This window comes from Pseudophryne corroboree, chromosome 4 (genome assembly GCF_028390025.1).
Source record: "Pseudophryne corroboree isolate aPseCor3 chromosome 4, aPseCor3.hap2, whole genome shotgun sequence".
NCBI classification, from domain to species: Eukaryota; Metazoa; Chordata; class Amphibia; order Anura; family Myobatrachidae; genus Pseudophryne; species Pseudophryne corroboree.
Window position 1 is genome coordinate 702,279,167 of NC_086447.1, and position 15,144 is coordinate 702,294,310.

Consider the following 15,144-nt stretch of genomic DNA (forward strand, 5'->3'; position numbering starts at 1 on the left):
CACAGCATGATGCTGGGGCTGCTCAGGCGGACCCGGGTACGGTGGGGGCCCGTCTCAGAAATTTCAGCGCACAGTGGGCTCTCTCACAGGTGGATCCCTGGGTTCTTCAAACAGTATCTCAGGGGTACAGGCTGGAATTCGAGACGTCTCCCCCCTGCCGTTTCCTAAAATCTGCCGTACCGGCAACTCCCTCTGCCTCCCGGCAGCGTTGGTGGCTGTCCAAAAAACTGTTTTCACAGCAAGTGATTATCAAGGTACCCCTCCTTCAACAGGAAAAGGGTTACGATTCCACAATGTTTGTGGTACCGAAACCGGACGGTTCGGTGAGACCCATCTTAAATTTAAAATCCTTGAACACTTATATCAAAAGGTTCAAGTTCAAGATGGAATCGCTCAGGGCGATTATTGCGAACCTGGACGAGGGGGATTACATGGTCTCTCTGGACATCAAGGATGCTTACCTACATGTCCCCATTTACCCTCCTCACCAGGAGTACCTCAGGGTTGTGGTACAGGACTGTCACTATCAGTTCCAGACGCTGCCGTTTAGATTATCCATGGCACCGAGGGTCTTTACCAGGGTAATGACCGAAATGATGATACTCCTTCGCAAGAAGGGAGTTTTATTTATCCCGTACTTGGAAGATCTCCTGATAAGGGCAAGGTCCAAGGAGCAGTGGTAGTGGGGGTAGCACTTTCTCGGGAAGTGCTGCAACAGCACGGCTGGATTCTCAATATTCCAAAGTCACAGCTGGTCCCGACGACACGTCTTCTGTTCCTGGGAATGATTCTGGAAACAGACCAGAAAAAAAAAAGTGTTTCTTCCAGTGGAAAAAGCCGAGGAGTTGTCATCTCTAGTCAGAAACCTCCTAAGACCGGGACAGGTGTCGGTACATCAATGCACACGAGTCCTGGGAAAAATGGTAGCTTAGTACGAAGCAATTCCATTCGGAAAGTTCCACGCAAGGATTTTCCAGTGGGACCTGTTGGACAAATGGTCCGGGTCCCATCTCCAGATACAGCAGCGGATAACCCGGTCGGCAAGAACCAGGGTGTCGCTGCGGTGGTGGCTGCAGAGGGCTCATCTACTAGAGGGCCGCAGATTCGGAATACAGGACTGGGTCCTGGTAAACACGGATGCTAGCCTTCGGGGCTGGGGTGCAGTCACACAGGGAGTAAAATTCCAAGGACTGTGGTCCAAACAGGAGATTTCACTTCACATAAATTTTCTGGAGCTAAGAGCCATTTACAAGGCCTAAGCAAAACAAGGCCCCTGCTTCAAAACCAGCCGTACTGATCCAATCAGACAACATCACGGCGCTAGCCCATGTAAACAGGCAGGGCGGCACAAGAAGCAGGAGGGCAATGGCAGAAGCCACAAGAATTCCCCGTTGGGCGGAAAATCACGTGGTAGCACTGGCAGCAGTGTTCATTCCGGGAGTGGACAACTGGGAAGCAGACTTCCGCAGCAGACTCCACCCGGGAGAATAGGGACTTCATCCAGAAGTCTTCCAAATGCTGGTAAACCGTTGGGAAAGACCACAGGTGGACACGATGGCGTCCCGCCTCAATAAAAAAGATATTGCGCCAGGTCAAGGGAACCTCAGGCGATCGCTGTGGACGCTCTAGTGACACCGCGGGTGTACCAGTCGATTTATGTGTTCCCTCCTCTCCCTCTCATACCCAAGGTACTGAGGATAATAAGAAAAAGAGGAGTAAGAACTATACTCATTGTTCCGGATTGGCCAAGAAGGGCTTGGTACCCGGAACTTCAAGAAATTATCTCAGAGGACCCATGGCCTCTGCCACTCAGACAGAATCTGCTGCAGCAGGGGCCCTGTCTGTTCCAAGACTTACCGCGGCTGCGTTGACGGCATGGCGGTTGAACACCGGATCCTGAGTGAAAAAGGCATTCCGGAGGAAGTCATTCCTACCCTGATCAAAGCCAGGAAGGGGGTCAGCCTGAAGTTCAGACGTTGTAAGGGAGTGCTGCATATTCAGCCCCTTTTTGTGCCCCCAGTGGCACCTTGGGATCTCAATGTGGTTTTGGAGTTCCTGGAATCACATTGGTTTGAGCCACTTAAAACCGTGGATTTGAAATATCTCACATGGAAAGTGGTCATGTGTTGGCTCTGGCTTCGGCCAGGCATGTGTCAGAATTGGCGGTCTTGTCATGAAAAAGCCCTTACCTGACTTTCCATATGGATAGGGCAGAGTTGAGGAATCGTCCTCACTTTCTCCCGAAGGTGGTATCAGGTTTTCACTTGAACCAACCTATTGTGGTGCCTGCGGCTACTAGGAACTTGGAGGATTCCAAGTTACTGGACGTAGTCAGGGCCCTGAAAATTTATATTTCCAGGACGGCTGGAGTCAGGAAAACTGACTCGCTGTTTATCCTGGATGCACCCAACAAGCTGGGTGCTCCTGCTTCTAAGCAGACTATAGCGCGCTGGATTTGTAGCACTATTCAGCTTGCGCATTCTGCGGTGGGTCTACCGCAGCCTAAATCTGTAAAAGCCCATTCCACAAGGAAGGTGGGCTCATCTTGGGCGGCTGACCGAGGGGTCTCGGCTTTACAACTTGGCCGAGCTGCTACTTGGTCAGGGGCAAACACGTTTGCAAAATTCTACAAATTTGATACCCTGGCTGAGGAGGACCTTGAGTTCTCTCATTCGGTGCTGCAGAGTCATCCGCACTCTCCCGCCCGTTTGGGAGCTTTGGTATAATCCCCATGGTCCTTACGGAGTCCCCAGCATCCACTAGGACGTCAGAGAAAATAAGATTTTACTCACCGGTAAATCTATTTCTCGTAGTCCGTAGTGGATGCTGGGCGCCCATCCCAAGTGCGGATTGTCTGCAGTACTTGTAAATAGTTATTGTTACACAAATCGGGTTGTTATTGCGAACCATCTATTCAGAGGTTCCATTGTTATCATACTGTTAACCGGGGTTCCTATCACGAGTTATATGGTGTGATTGGTGTGGCTGGTATGAGTCTTACCCGGGATTCAAAATCCTTCCTTATTGTGTCAGCTCTTCCGGGCACAGTGTCCTAACTGAGGCTTGGAGGAGGGTCATGGGGGGAGGAGCCAGTGCACACCAGATAGTCCTAAAGCTTTCTTTAGATGTGCCCAGTCTCCTGCGGAGCCGTCTATTCCCCATGGTCCTTACGGAGTCCCCAGCATCCACTACGGACTACGAGAAATAGATTTACCGGTGAGTAAAATCTTATTTTTTTTCTTCTTTTTGTTTATACATGTTTATTTGAGTCAGAAGTTAGCAACACCAACACTCTCCGGTATAATTTATTGCCTTTGCAGTTAACTCTAAAAAGATTGGTGGATAACATACAAATCTTGACCTCAATACCTGTCCTTGGTGCGGGATATTCTTCTATTTTCAAATCATTTGGATTTCTAGCAACTTTGCTCTAGTCGCATTCAGTGACTTGGAACTCGCCATTTTTTCAGAATCGCTGTCCTTTCCATCCATATCACTGTCTTATTTTTTTAAAATTCATATATCAGTCTAGTCCATTGGTTCCAAAACTTTCTTTGAACCACGGTACCCGAGAATATCAGTTTTTATTCATGGCACCCCTGAGCCAAAAGTTTCTTACTGAAAATAAATAAATAACTTAAGTAAATTGTGTTTATACCTGTATATCAACCTAAAGCTGTGTACACACTGGGTGACCTCCCCTAGCTAACAATCAGCGCTATATCGCGGATTGTTAATTAGGGGAGATTGCCAGTGCATACACACTGAACAGTATCGATGTACGATATCGTTCAGTGACGTCATCTCCCTCACTCCCCGAACATGCAGCTCAAAGATATAGTTAACATTGAGCTGCGTGTTCAGTAGATCATGTATGAACGAGAACGACTCGTGGATGTGCGCATCGTTCATCCACACACTGGACGATATGAACGATAGCTCTTTTAAAAAAGAACATTATCGTTCATATCGTCTAGTGAGTCGCCCATTGTGTACGGGGCTTTAGGTTCACTTACATTGTGAGGGACTGGATTTTCTTCTGTTTGTCTAAATATTTTGTGATTGGAAGCCACAGCACTGGAGTTGCGTGATAAATTGACCGTAAATAATTTGAATTGGTCCTGCAACACCAAACCAAGTCACCCCTGCAAGTGCCCCAAGGCACTCCGGGGTGCCATGGCACCCATATTGAGAACCACTGGTCTAGTCGGTTACTCTCTTGATTTCATGAATTATTTGTTCATCTCTGTTCCTTTCCATTTCTACCTGCTTTTATTGACCCATTCCCTCATCTTATTTTGTTGTTTCTTTCTCCGACGCTCAATGTCACGCCTAATAAAAAATGTTTTCCACATCTGGTATTTTTTTTCATTCCTTGTGCTCTAGATTGGGTGGTGTTGCAGGGTGGTATCACAGGAAAAAAAATCTTCATGTTCAACTATTTTTTTTTTTTTTTTTCATGCCAATGGGACGTTTGTAGGAAATATTACAAAGACCTTTTTTTTTTTTTTTTTTTTTTGCCTGGAGCGTTTTACTTCTGGCCCTAAACATTGGTTATTTGACACAGTGTAGATAAACATTAATATGACTACCTTTAAAAGCAAGTACTACTGTATGCAATAGAATGTATTGTGTTTAATAATTCAGTGTTCATTTTATTTATATTATGTTGCAGATTTCCAAGAATTATTATTTAAGACACCTTCAAGGATCGTCTGTTTACTGAGCCACGGGTTTAAGTTTTTCCCTGTTGTGCTGGTGCTCACACTTCTGTCTGAATGTGGGTAACTCTAGAGCTAGATGTGCTGAGGGGCTTCCAAGCCACATCACAAAAACAGCAGTATGAGGCAGAAGCCAACGCTGGTAAGGATTGCACCTTTACATGTAAACTAAACACATCACAATGTCTAAGAGGGGTATTTATCACAGCAGGGAGAGAGATAAAGCACTAACCAATCGGCTTCTAACTCTCATTTTACAGACTGTGTTTGAATAATGTCAGGAACTGATTGGTTAGTGCTTTTTTCTCTAACGTCCTAAGTGGATGCTGGGACTCCGTAAGGACCATGGGGAATAGCGGCTCCGCAGGAGACTGGGCACAAAAGTAAAAGCTTGAACTAGCTGGTGTGCACTGGCTCCTCCCCCTATGACCCTCCTCCAAGCCTCAGTTAGATTTTTGTGCCCGAACGAGAAGGGTGCATGCTAGGTGGCTCTCCTGAGCTGCTTAGAGTAAAAGTTTATTTTAGGTTTTTTATTTTCAGTGAGTCCTGCTGGCAACAGGCTCACTGCATCGTGGGACTAAGGGGAGAAGAAACGAACTCACCTGCGTGCAGAGTGGATTGGGTTTCTTAGGCTACTGGACATTAGCCCCAGAGGGACGATCACAGGTTCAGCCTGGATGGGTCCCGGAGCCGCGCCGCCGGCCCCCTTACAGAGCCAGAAGAACAAAGAGGTCCGGTGAAATCGGCGGCAGAAGACGTTCCTGTCTTCAACTAAGGTAGCGCACAGCACTGCAGCTGTGCGCCATTGCTCTCAGCACACTTCACACTCCGGTCACTGAGGGTGCAGGGCGCTGGGGGGGAGCGCCCTGAGACGCAATAAAAAACAGAAATACCTTAGGATGGCAAAAGAAATACATCACATATAGCTCCTGGGCTATATGGATGTATTTAACCCCTGCCAGTTTTCCAGAAAAAAGCGGGAGATAAGGCCGTCGTGAAGGGGCGGAGCCTATCTCCTCAGCACACAAGCGCCATTTTCCCTCACAGTTCCGCTGGAAGGACGGCTACCTGACTCTCCCCTGCAGTCCCTACAGAATCAGGGTAAAAACGAGAGAGGGGGGGCACTATTGGCAGCTAAATTATAAACAGCAGCTATAAAAGGGAGTAACACTTATATAAGGTTATCCCTATATATATATATATATATATATATATATATATATATATATATATATATATATATATATATATATATATATATATATATATATATATATATATAGCGCTCTGGTGTGTGCTGGCAAACTCTCCCTCTGTCTCCCCAAAGGGCTAGTGGGGTCCTGTCCTCTATCAGAGCATTCCCTGTGTGTGTGCTGGGTGTCGGTACGATTGTGTCGACATGTATGAGGAGGAAAATGATGTGGAAGCAGAGCAATTGCCTGTATTAGTGATGTCACCCCCTAGGGAGTCGACACCTGACTGGATGGTTGTATTTAAAGAACTACGTGACAATGTCAGCACTTTACAAAAAACTGTTGACGACATGAGACAGCCGACAAATCAATTAGTGCCTGTCCAGGCGTCTCAGACACCGTCAGGGGCGATAAAACGCCCGTTACCTCAGTGGGTCGACACAGACCCAGACACGGATACTGAGTCCAGTGTCGACGGTGAGGAGACAAACGTAATGTCCAGTAGGGCCACACGTTACATGATCACGGCAATGAAGGAGGCATTGAACATTTCTGACACTACAAGTACCACAAAGAAGGGTATTATGTGGGGAGTGAAAAAACTACCAGTAGCTTTTCCTGAGTCAGATGAATTAAATGAGGTGTGTGATAAAGCGTGGGTTTCCCCCGATAAAAAAGTGCTAATCTCTAATAAATTATTGGCACTATACCCTTTCCCGCCAGAGGTTAGGGTGCGTTGGGAAACACCCCCTAAAGTAGATAAAGCGCTCACACGTTTATCTAAACAAGTAGCGTTACCGTCTCCTGATACGGCCGCCCTCCAAGAACCAGCGGATAGAAGGCTGGAAAATATCCTGAAGGGTATATACACACATACTGGTGTTATACTGCGACCAGCAATCGCATCAGCCTGGATGTGCAGTGCTGGAGTGGCGTGGTCGGATTCCCTGACTGAAAATATTGATACCCTGGATAGGGACAGTATATTACTAACTATAGAGCATTTGAAGGATGCATTACTATATATGCGTGATGCACAGAGGGATATTTGCACCCTGGCATCAAGAGTGAGTGCTATGTCCATTTCTGCCAGAAGAGCGTTATGGACGCGACAGTGGTCAGGGGATGCGGATTCCAAACGACATATGGAAGTATTGCCGTTTAAAGGAGAGGAGTTATTTGGGGCCGGTCTATCGGACCTGGTGGCCACGGCAACGGCCGGAAAGTCCACCTTTTTACCCCAGGTCACCTCTCAGCAGAAAAAGACACCGTCTTTTCAAACTCAGTCCTTTCGTTCCCATAAGTACAGGCGGGCAAAAGGCCACTCATTTCTGCCCCGGGGCAGAGGAAGAGGAAAAAGACTGCACCAGGCAGCCTCTTCCCAGGAGCAGAAGCCCTCCTCTGCTTCTGCCAAGTCTTCAGCATGACGCTGGGGCTTTACAAGCGGACTCGGACACGGTGGGGGCCCGTCTCAAAAATTTCAACGCGCAGTGGGCTCACTCGCAAGTGGACCCCTGGATTCTGCAGGTAGTATCACAGGGGTACAAACTGGAATTCGAGACGTCTCCCCCTCGCCGGTTCCTGAAGTCTGCTCTACCAAAGTCTCCCTCCGACAGGGAGGCAGTTTTGGAAGCCATTCACAAGCTGTATTCCCAGCAGGTGATAATCAAGGTACCTCTCCTACAACAGGGAAAGGGGTATTATTCCACGCTGTTTGTGGTACCGAAGCCGGACGGCTCGGTGAGACCAATTTTAAATCTAAAATCCTTGAACACTTACATAAAGAGGTTCAAATTCAAGATGGAGTCACTCAGAGCAGTGATAGCAAACCTGGAAGAAGGGGACTATATGGTGTCTCTGGACATCAAAGATGCTTATCTCCACGTCCCAATCTACCCTTCTCACCAAGGGTACCTCAGGTTTGTAGTACAAAACTGTCATTATCAGTTTCAGACGCTGCCGTTTGGGTTGTCCACGGCACCTCGGGTCTTTACCAAGGTAATGGCCGAAATGATGATTCTTCTTCGAAGAAAAGGCGTTTTAATTATCCCTTACTTGGACGATCTCCTGATAAGGGCAAGGTCCAGGGAACAGTTAGAAGTCGGAGTAGCACTATCTCAGTTAGTGTTACGTCAGCACGGGTGGATCCTAAATATTCCAAAATCGCAGCTGATTCCAACGACACGTCTCCTGTTCCTAGGAATGATTCTGGACACAGTCCAGAAAAAGGTGTTTCTCCCAGAGGAGAAGGCCAGGGAGTTATCCGAGCTAGTCAGGAATCTCCTAAAACCAGGCCAGGTGTCAGTGCATCAGTGCACGAGGGTCCTGGGAAAAATGGTGGCTTCTTACGAAGCGATTCCATTTGGAAGATTCCATGCAAGAACGTTTCAGTGGGATCTTCTGGACAAATGGTCCGGATCGCATCTTCAGATGCATCAGCGGATAACCCTGTCGCCAAGGACAAGGGTGTCTCTTCTGTGGTGGCTGCAGAGTGCTCATCTACTAGAGGGCCGCAGATTCGGCATTCAGGATTGGATCCTGGTGACCACAGATGCCAGCCTGAGAGGCTGGGGAGCAGTCACACAGGGACAAAATTTCCAGGGCTTGTGGTCAAGCATGGAAACGTCTCTTCATATAAACATTCTGGAACTAAGGGCCATTTACAATGCCCTAAGTCAAGCAAAACCCCTGCTTCAGGGTCAGGCGGTATTGATCCAATCGGACAACATCACGTCAGTCGCCCACGTAAACAGACAGGGCGGCACGAGAAGCAGGAGGGCGATGGCAGAAGCTGCAAGGATTCTTCGCTGGGCGGAGAATCATGTGATAGCACTGTCAGCAGTGTTCATTCCGGGAGTGGACAACTGGGAAGCGGACTTCCTCAGCAGACACGACCTTCACCCGGGGGAGTGGGGACTTCATCCAGAAGTCTTCCAAGAGATGGTAAACCGTTGGGAAAAACCAAAGGTGGACATGATGGCGTCCCGTCTCAACAAAAAACTGGACAGATATTGCGCCAGGTCAAGGGACCCTCAGGCAATAGCGGTGGACGCTCTGGTAACACCATGGGTGTACCAGTCAGTGTATGTGTTCCCTCCTCTGCCTCTCATACCAAAAGTACTGAGAATCATAAAAAGGAGAGGAGTAAGAACTATACTCGTGGTTCCGGATTGGCCAAGAAGGACTTGGTACCCGGAACTTCAAGAGATGCTCACGGAGGACCCGTGGCCTCTACCTCTAAGAAAGGACCTGCTCCAGCAGGGACCTTGTCTGTTCCAAGACTTACCGCGGCTGCGTTTGACGGCATGGCGGTTGAACGCCGGATCCTGAAGGAAAAAGGCATTCCAGAAGAAGTCATCCCTACCCTGATAAAGGCCAGGAAGGATGTAACCGCAAAACATTATCACCGCATTTGGCGAAAATATGTTGCGTGGTGTGAGGCCAAAGAGGCCCCTACAGAGGAATTTCAACTGGGTCGCTTCCTACATTTCCTGCAAACAGGACTGTCTATGGGCCTAAAATTAGGGTCCATTAAAGTTCAAATTTCGGCCCTGTCGATTTTCTTCCAAAAAGAACTGGCTTCAGTGCCTGAAGTCCAGACGTTTGTCAAAGGGGTACTGCATATACAGCCTCCTTTTGTGCCCCCGGTGGCACCTTGGGATCTCAATGTGGTTTTGGGGTTCCTAAAATCACATTGGTTTGAACCACTCACCACTGTGGAATTAAAATATCTCACATGGAAGGTGGTAATGCTGTTAGCCCTGGCTTCAGCCAGGCGTGTCTCAGAATTGGCGGCTTTATCTTATAAAAGCCCTTACCTGATTTTTCACACGGATAGGGCAGAATTGAGGACTCGTCCTCAATTTCTCCCAAAGGTGGTTTCAGCGTTTCACGTGAACCAGCCTATTGTGGTGCCTGCGGCTACTAGGGACTTGGAGGACTCCAAGTTACTGGACGTAGTCAGGGCCCTAAAAATATATATTTCCAGGACGGCTGGAGTCAGGAAATCTGACTCGCTGTTTATCCTGTATGCACCCAACAAGCTGGGTGCTCCTGCTTCTAAGCAGACGATTGCTCGTTGGATTTGTAGTACAATTCAGCTTGCGCATTCTGTGGCAGGCCTGCCACAGCCAAAATCTGTAAAAGCCCATTCCACAAGGAAGGTGGGCTCATCTTGGGCGGCTGCCCGAGGGGTCTCGGCTTTACAACTTTGCCGAGCAGCTACTTGGTCAGGGGCAAACACGTTTGCTAAATTCTACAAATTTGATACCCTGGCTGAGGAGGACCTGGAGTTCTCTCATTCGGTGCTGCAGAGTCATCCGCACTCTCCCGCCCGTTTGGGAGCTTTGGTATAATCCCCATGGTCCTTACGGAGTCCCAGCATCCACTTAGGACGTTAGAGAAAATAAGAATTTACTTACCGATAATTCTATTTCTCATAGTCCGTAGTGGATGCTGGGCGCCCATCCCAAGTGCGGATTGTCTGCAATACTTGTATATAGTTATTGTTACAAAATTCGGGTTATTATTGTTGTGAGCCATCTTTTCAGAGGCTCCTTCGTTTATCATACTGTTAACTGGGTTCAGATCACAGGTTGTACGGTGTGATTGGTGTGGCTGGTATGAGTCTTACCCGGGATTCAATATCCTTCCTTATTATGTACGCTCGTCCGGGCACAGTATCCTAACTGAGGCTTGGAGGAGGGTCATAGGGGGAGGAGCCAGTGCACACCAGCTAGTTCAAGCTTTTACTTTTGTGCCCAGTCTCCTGCGGAGCCGCTATTCCCCATGGTCCTTACGGAGTCCCAGCATCCACTACGGACTATGAGAAATAGAATTATCGGTAAGTAAATTCTTATTTTCCCCCTTCACTTTATCTCTCTCCATGCTTTGATATATACCCCCCCATAGACTTAATTTATTGAGAAGCGCCAGGATCTAATGGCGTCCGAGATCGCCAGAGGTCTAGGATGCCGTCAGATCTCGGAAGTTTGTTTAAAGGTCAATCACTTCACGGCAAAACCATGTCTAATAATTGATTGCCCCTTTAAAAAAAATGTCTGAGATCATCCGGCATCCCACACCTCCGGCTATCTTGGACGCCATTACATCCCACCCAAATTAACCAGAATGTTTTTATATTGAGTAATGCATTTCTTCTGTGAAATAAAATAATGTTTAGAATTCACAAGAAGTACCGTTATTGCATTGTGTGTTTTATTATTGTAGTTAGTAATACTTTATACTTTCTACAGCGGGGTACACTGGGTTCCACAGGGATAACATTGGGGTGTAGAGTAGGATCTTGATCCGAGGCACCAACAGGCTAAAGCTTTGACTGTTCCCAAGATGCTCAGCGCCGCCTCCTCTATAACCCCGCCTCCGTGCACAGGAGCTCAGTTTGTATGTTGGTGCCTGCAGTAGCCCTGAAAAGAGCTTTTAAAAGTGAAGATTGAAGACTTCAAGGACTGCTGCAGAGGCACTCTCAGTGCTAGATGTCATTCTGACATCTCCTGCTGCAGCGCTCTATACTCCTGTGTCCCTGGTTGCCGGGTACTTACAGCGGAGGCTCCGGTTCTCTACTTCAGGCACACACACCAGCCGCAGCTCTCTGGGATCGCGTGGCCGCATTCAGGGAGGAGGTAAGAGGGTCCCCAAGGTGGGACCGCTGGAAATCGCGATCCGGCGCGGCCGTTAGGAGGCGGGCCACGCGCGCTGGTGTGGACACTGTGTCAGTACAGAGACCCCACTAGTCCACCAGGGCAGGGGCACAGGTCGGTTTTACTAAAAAAACGTTTTCATCTGGCCCACAGTACCCAGTGGTGAAGTCCAGCAAGGGGATAAGGCTCTGACCTGTAGCCCCTCCCCCAGCCCCTGGGCGCCATTTAGAGTAAATGTTCCCACCCTGGAGCTGCATCTCTCTCTCTCCCTCACTCCCTGTCAGCGTTTGGGCGCCATCTTCACATGCTGAGCTGATCCTGGGACTGTTTGGGCGAAGCCTCCTCGGTAAAGCCGCCTGCATTACCAGCGCTGTGCATTTTAGAGGACACTTAAGTATTCTACATGTCTGTTGACAGTGTTAGTTAAGAAACGGTGCATTACTTCAGGGTTATGTAGTACAGGTACCCTGTGATATACATCCAGTCATTACTGTGCATTGTTATATCTATTACTCTATATAGCTTTACTTAGTATTACTTAGTATTGCTAGTCCAGTGCAGTTTTGTTGCTTGTCATAATTTCTGCATGGTACATGTGACTGTGTGTGCATATAGATGCTGCGTGATGTCTACTCCATGTATCTCACTCCGATTGCTATCCTTATATTCTGTACCCTGAGGGGCGCTAAGTGCGTCAGGGTTATTATTTGATATAGGTGTTTCACAGGATATACTTATTGTGTATTTTTCTCTGTTATTTTCAGTCATTGGATGCCTCTTGAATCCTCTGTTTGTGATTTCACACTGTACAGTTGGTTCTTGGTAAGGTATTATACTGCTGATATTGTACTGTGTTGCCCATGTTTACGCTTTCAGATATGTCAACTTCAAGGGGCGACGGTGCTGTGGCTGATCCCACAATGTGTGGTGGTGACGCTGCAGACACATTAGATGAAAACATAGCAGCAGAGGGTTCAGGTTCTGGGGGTTCACTACCCCCCAGTAGGGCCGTAGCAACGGGGGTCAATAATGACCCACCTTGGGCTACTTTCTCTCCTCTACTAAATACGCTAGTAACTATACTTACGCCCCCTATGGGACCTCACATGCCACATATTGTCCCTGCGGTTAATCCACCATGGACAGATCGTCTGTCCACTCAGTTACAGCAATTGAATCACTCCTTGCACAAACAGAAACCTAACCCTCGCCCGCCTAAGACCAAGGGGGTCCTCTAAGCGGGCCGTTACTTCCTCACAATCCCCCTTTATTCCAGACACTTCGTCTGATGAAGATGGCGTATATACTGACCCCTCAGACACTGATCCAGATGTTTCTGATGGGGAATCTGTTTCACAGGTGGATGTTCCTGCCCTATTGGGAGCTATCAGGCTGATTCTTCAAATTGATGATGACCCAGAACCTGTTGTTACCTCTAAGAAACCAGATAGATTTAAACGTCAGAAGGTTATTAAACAAGTTTTTCCTCATTCTGACCACTTAGTTGACATACGTCAGGAATCCTGGGAAAATCCAGGAAAGAAATTCACACCTCACAAGAAGATGCTGGCTCGCTATCCCCTCGCTGCGGAGCTAAGTAAGAATTGGGAAATGCCACCTCCGGTTTGGCTGGTTGTGTCCTCTGCTCTGTTTGTAACTACCGTCACGTCTCTGAAAGAAGCGACGGATAAGCGTGTAGAGGGTTGGTTAAAAGCTATTTACACCCTCGCAGGAGCTGTGCATTGACCCACTATTGCAGCTACTTGGGCTGCAGAAGCTATTGAAGCGTGGGCTCAGGAGGAGGAAACAGAGCTACCGTCCAATTTTTCTGATAATGCTAGACAATGTCTCTCGTGTATTGTCACAGCATCATTACATTAAGGAGGCGGCTTCTGATGCCGGTATTCTGGCGGCCAAGTCGTCTTCTACGTCAATTTTGGCTTGTCGGATTCTCTGGTTACGGTCCTGGTCTGTGGATCTGGACTCTAAGAAAAGCCTGGAGGTGCTCCCTTTTAAGGGAGACATTCTGTTTGGTGAGGATCTCAACAAGATTGTGGCTGACTTAGTTTCTGCTAAGATGGCGTGTCTTCCTAGTACTGCTCCTTCGGTCCCGAAGGTTAAGAGTACTTCCTTTCGAACCTTTCGTCCTCCAGGTAAAGCAAAGGGTCAGGTGTACTTGAAACAAGCTTGCATTTCCAAAACCATTAAGCCCAAACCTAAACGATCCTTAGCTGCCCGTCAGCCTGCTTCCAAATCGGACAAGCCTACTGCATGACGGGACAGGCCTCCCCCTGGGGGATCCCAGTGTGGGAGGCCGACTTCTAAGGTTTACCCAGGAATGGATGAAGACCACTTCCGACGCCTCAGTACGGGAAGTCGTCACTCACGGATTCGCCATATCCTTCAAGAATTGTCCCCCTCATCGATTTTGCCTGACTGACATCCCTTCGGATCAGGTGAAGGCAAAAACTCTTCATTTGGTGGTACAATCCCTCTTGGACACCGGAGTGGTAGTACATTTGCCTCTGGCTCAGAGAGGCAACAGGTACTATTCACTGCTGTTCCTAGTCCTGAAACCCGGCCCATTCTCAACCTCAAGTCCTTGAACAAATTTGTGAGAGTCTCCAAGTTTCTTATGGAAACTCTTTGCTCTATTGTTCTGGCTTTGGAGCCTGGGGACTATATGGTCTTCCTGGACATACAGAATGCTTACCTCCATATTCTGATTGCCATGTCGCATCAGCAGTACCTGCGGTTTGCTATTGGCAACTTCCTTATCGATTTCGGGCTTTACCTTTTGGTTTGACCACGGCTCCGCGAGTCTTCACGAAGGTTATGGCAGTAATGACGGCTTTACTCCGCCGTCATGGTGTCAGTATCCTACCGTATCTGGACGACCTGCTGATCCTGGCGAATTCCCCAGAAATTCTCCTCCGTCATCTGGATCTGATGGTCCAGTTTCTGCAACCCCACGGGTGGCTCATCAACTGGAAGAAATCTTCCCTGGTCCCTGCTCAGAGCATGGTGCACCTGGGGACATTGTTGGATACTCTCAGGATAAGGTTCTGAACCTTCAGGACAGAATTTGATGCTTCCTCTCTCGCCCATGAGTGTCGATTTAACTCTGCGATGCAAGTACTAGGCCTCATGGTGTCTGTTTTCGACATGGTGGAGTACGCTCAATTTCATTCCTGCCCTCTGCAGAGATTGATTCTTGCCAAGTGGGACGGCCTGCCTCACCGAATCAGGTCTCATGATCTCATTGTCTCCGGAGGTTCGTCGTAACTGAGCTGGTGGCTACAGGACCAACAATTGAGCAGGGGTCGTCCCTTCTTGGTCTCCAACTGGGTCCTTCTGACGACGGATGCCAGTCTACGGGGTTGGGGCAACACTCCCTTCAGGGCCGGTGGACCACGGAGGAGTCTCTCCTCCCGATAAAACATTCTGGAATTGCGGGCGGTGTTCAATGCTCTGAACCTGGCCCAGCATCTGATACAGAACAGGCCTGTTCAAGTACAGTCGGACAACGCCACCACAGTGGTGTACATAAATAATCAAGGCGGCACTCGA

The 15,144-nt window shown here is 48.2% G+C and overlaps 1 protein-coding gene across 2 annotated transcripts in view; it reads left to right on the forward strand.

The window, feature by feature from the left end:
• Positions 1–15,144, forward strand: part of TTC27 (tetratricopeptide repeat domain 27) — an 880,123-nt gene that overhangs the window by 25,774 nt on the left and 839,205 nt on the right. Inside the window, exon 2 of one of the 2 annotated variants that reach the window (XM_063917958.1) lies at positions 4,676–4,863. The exons of the other annotated variant lie outside the window; for it this stretch is intronic. Within the exon in view, the coding sequence (XP_063774028.1) occupies positions 4,779–4,863 (85 nt within the window). The 5' untranslated portion in view covers positions 4,676–4,778. The remainder of the gene's footprint in view (positions 1–4,675; positions 4,864–15,144) is intronic. 2 annotated transcript variants of the gene reach the window in all.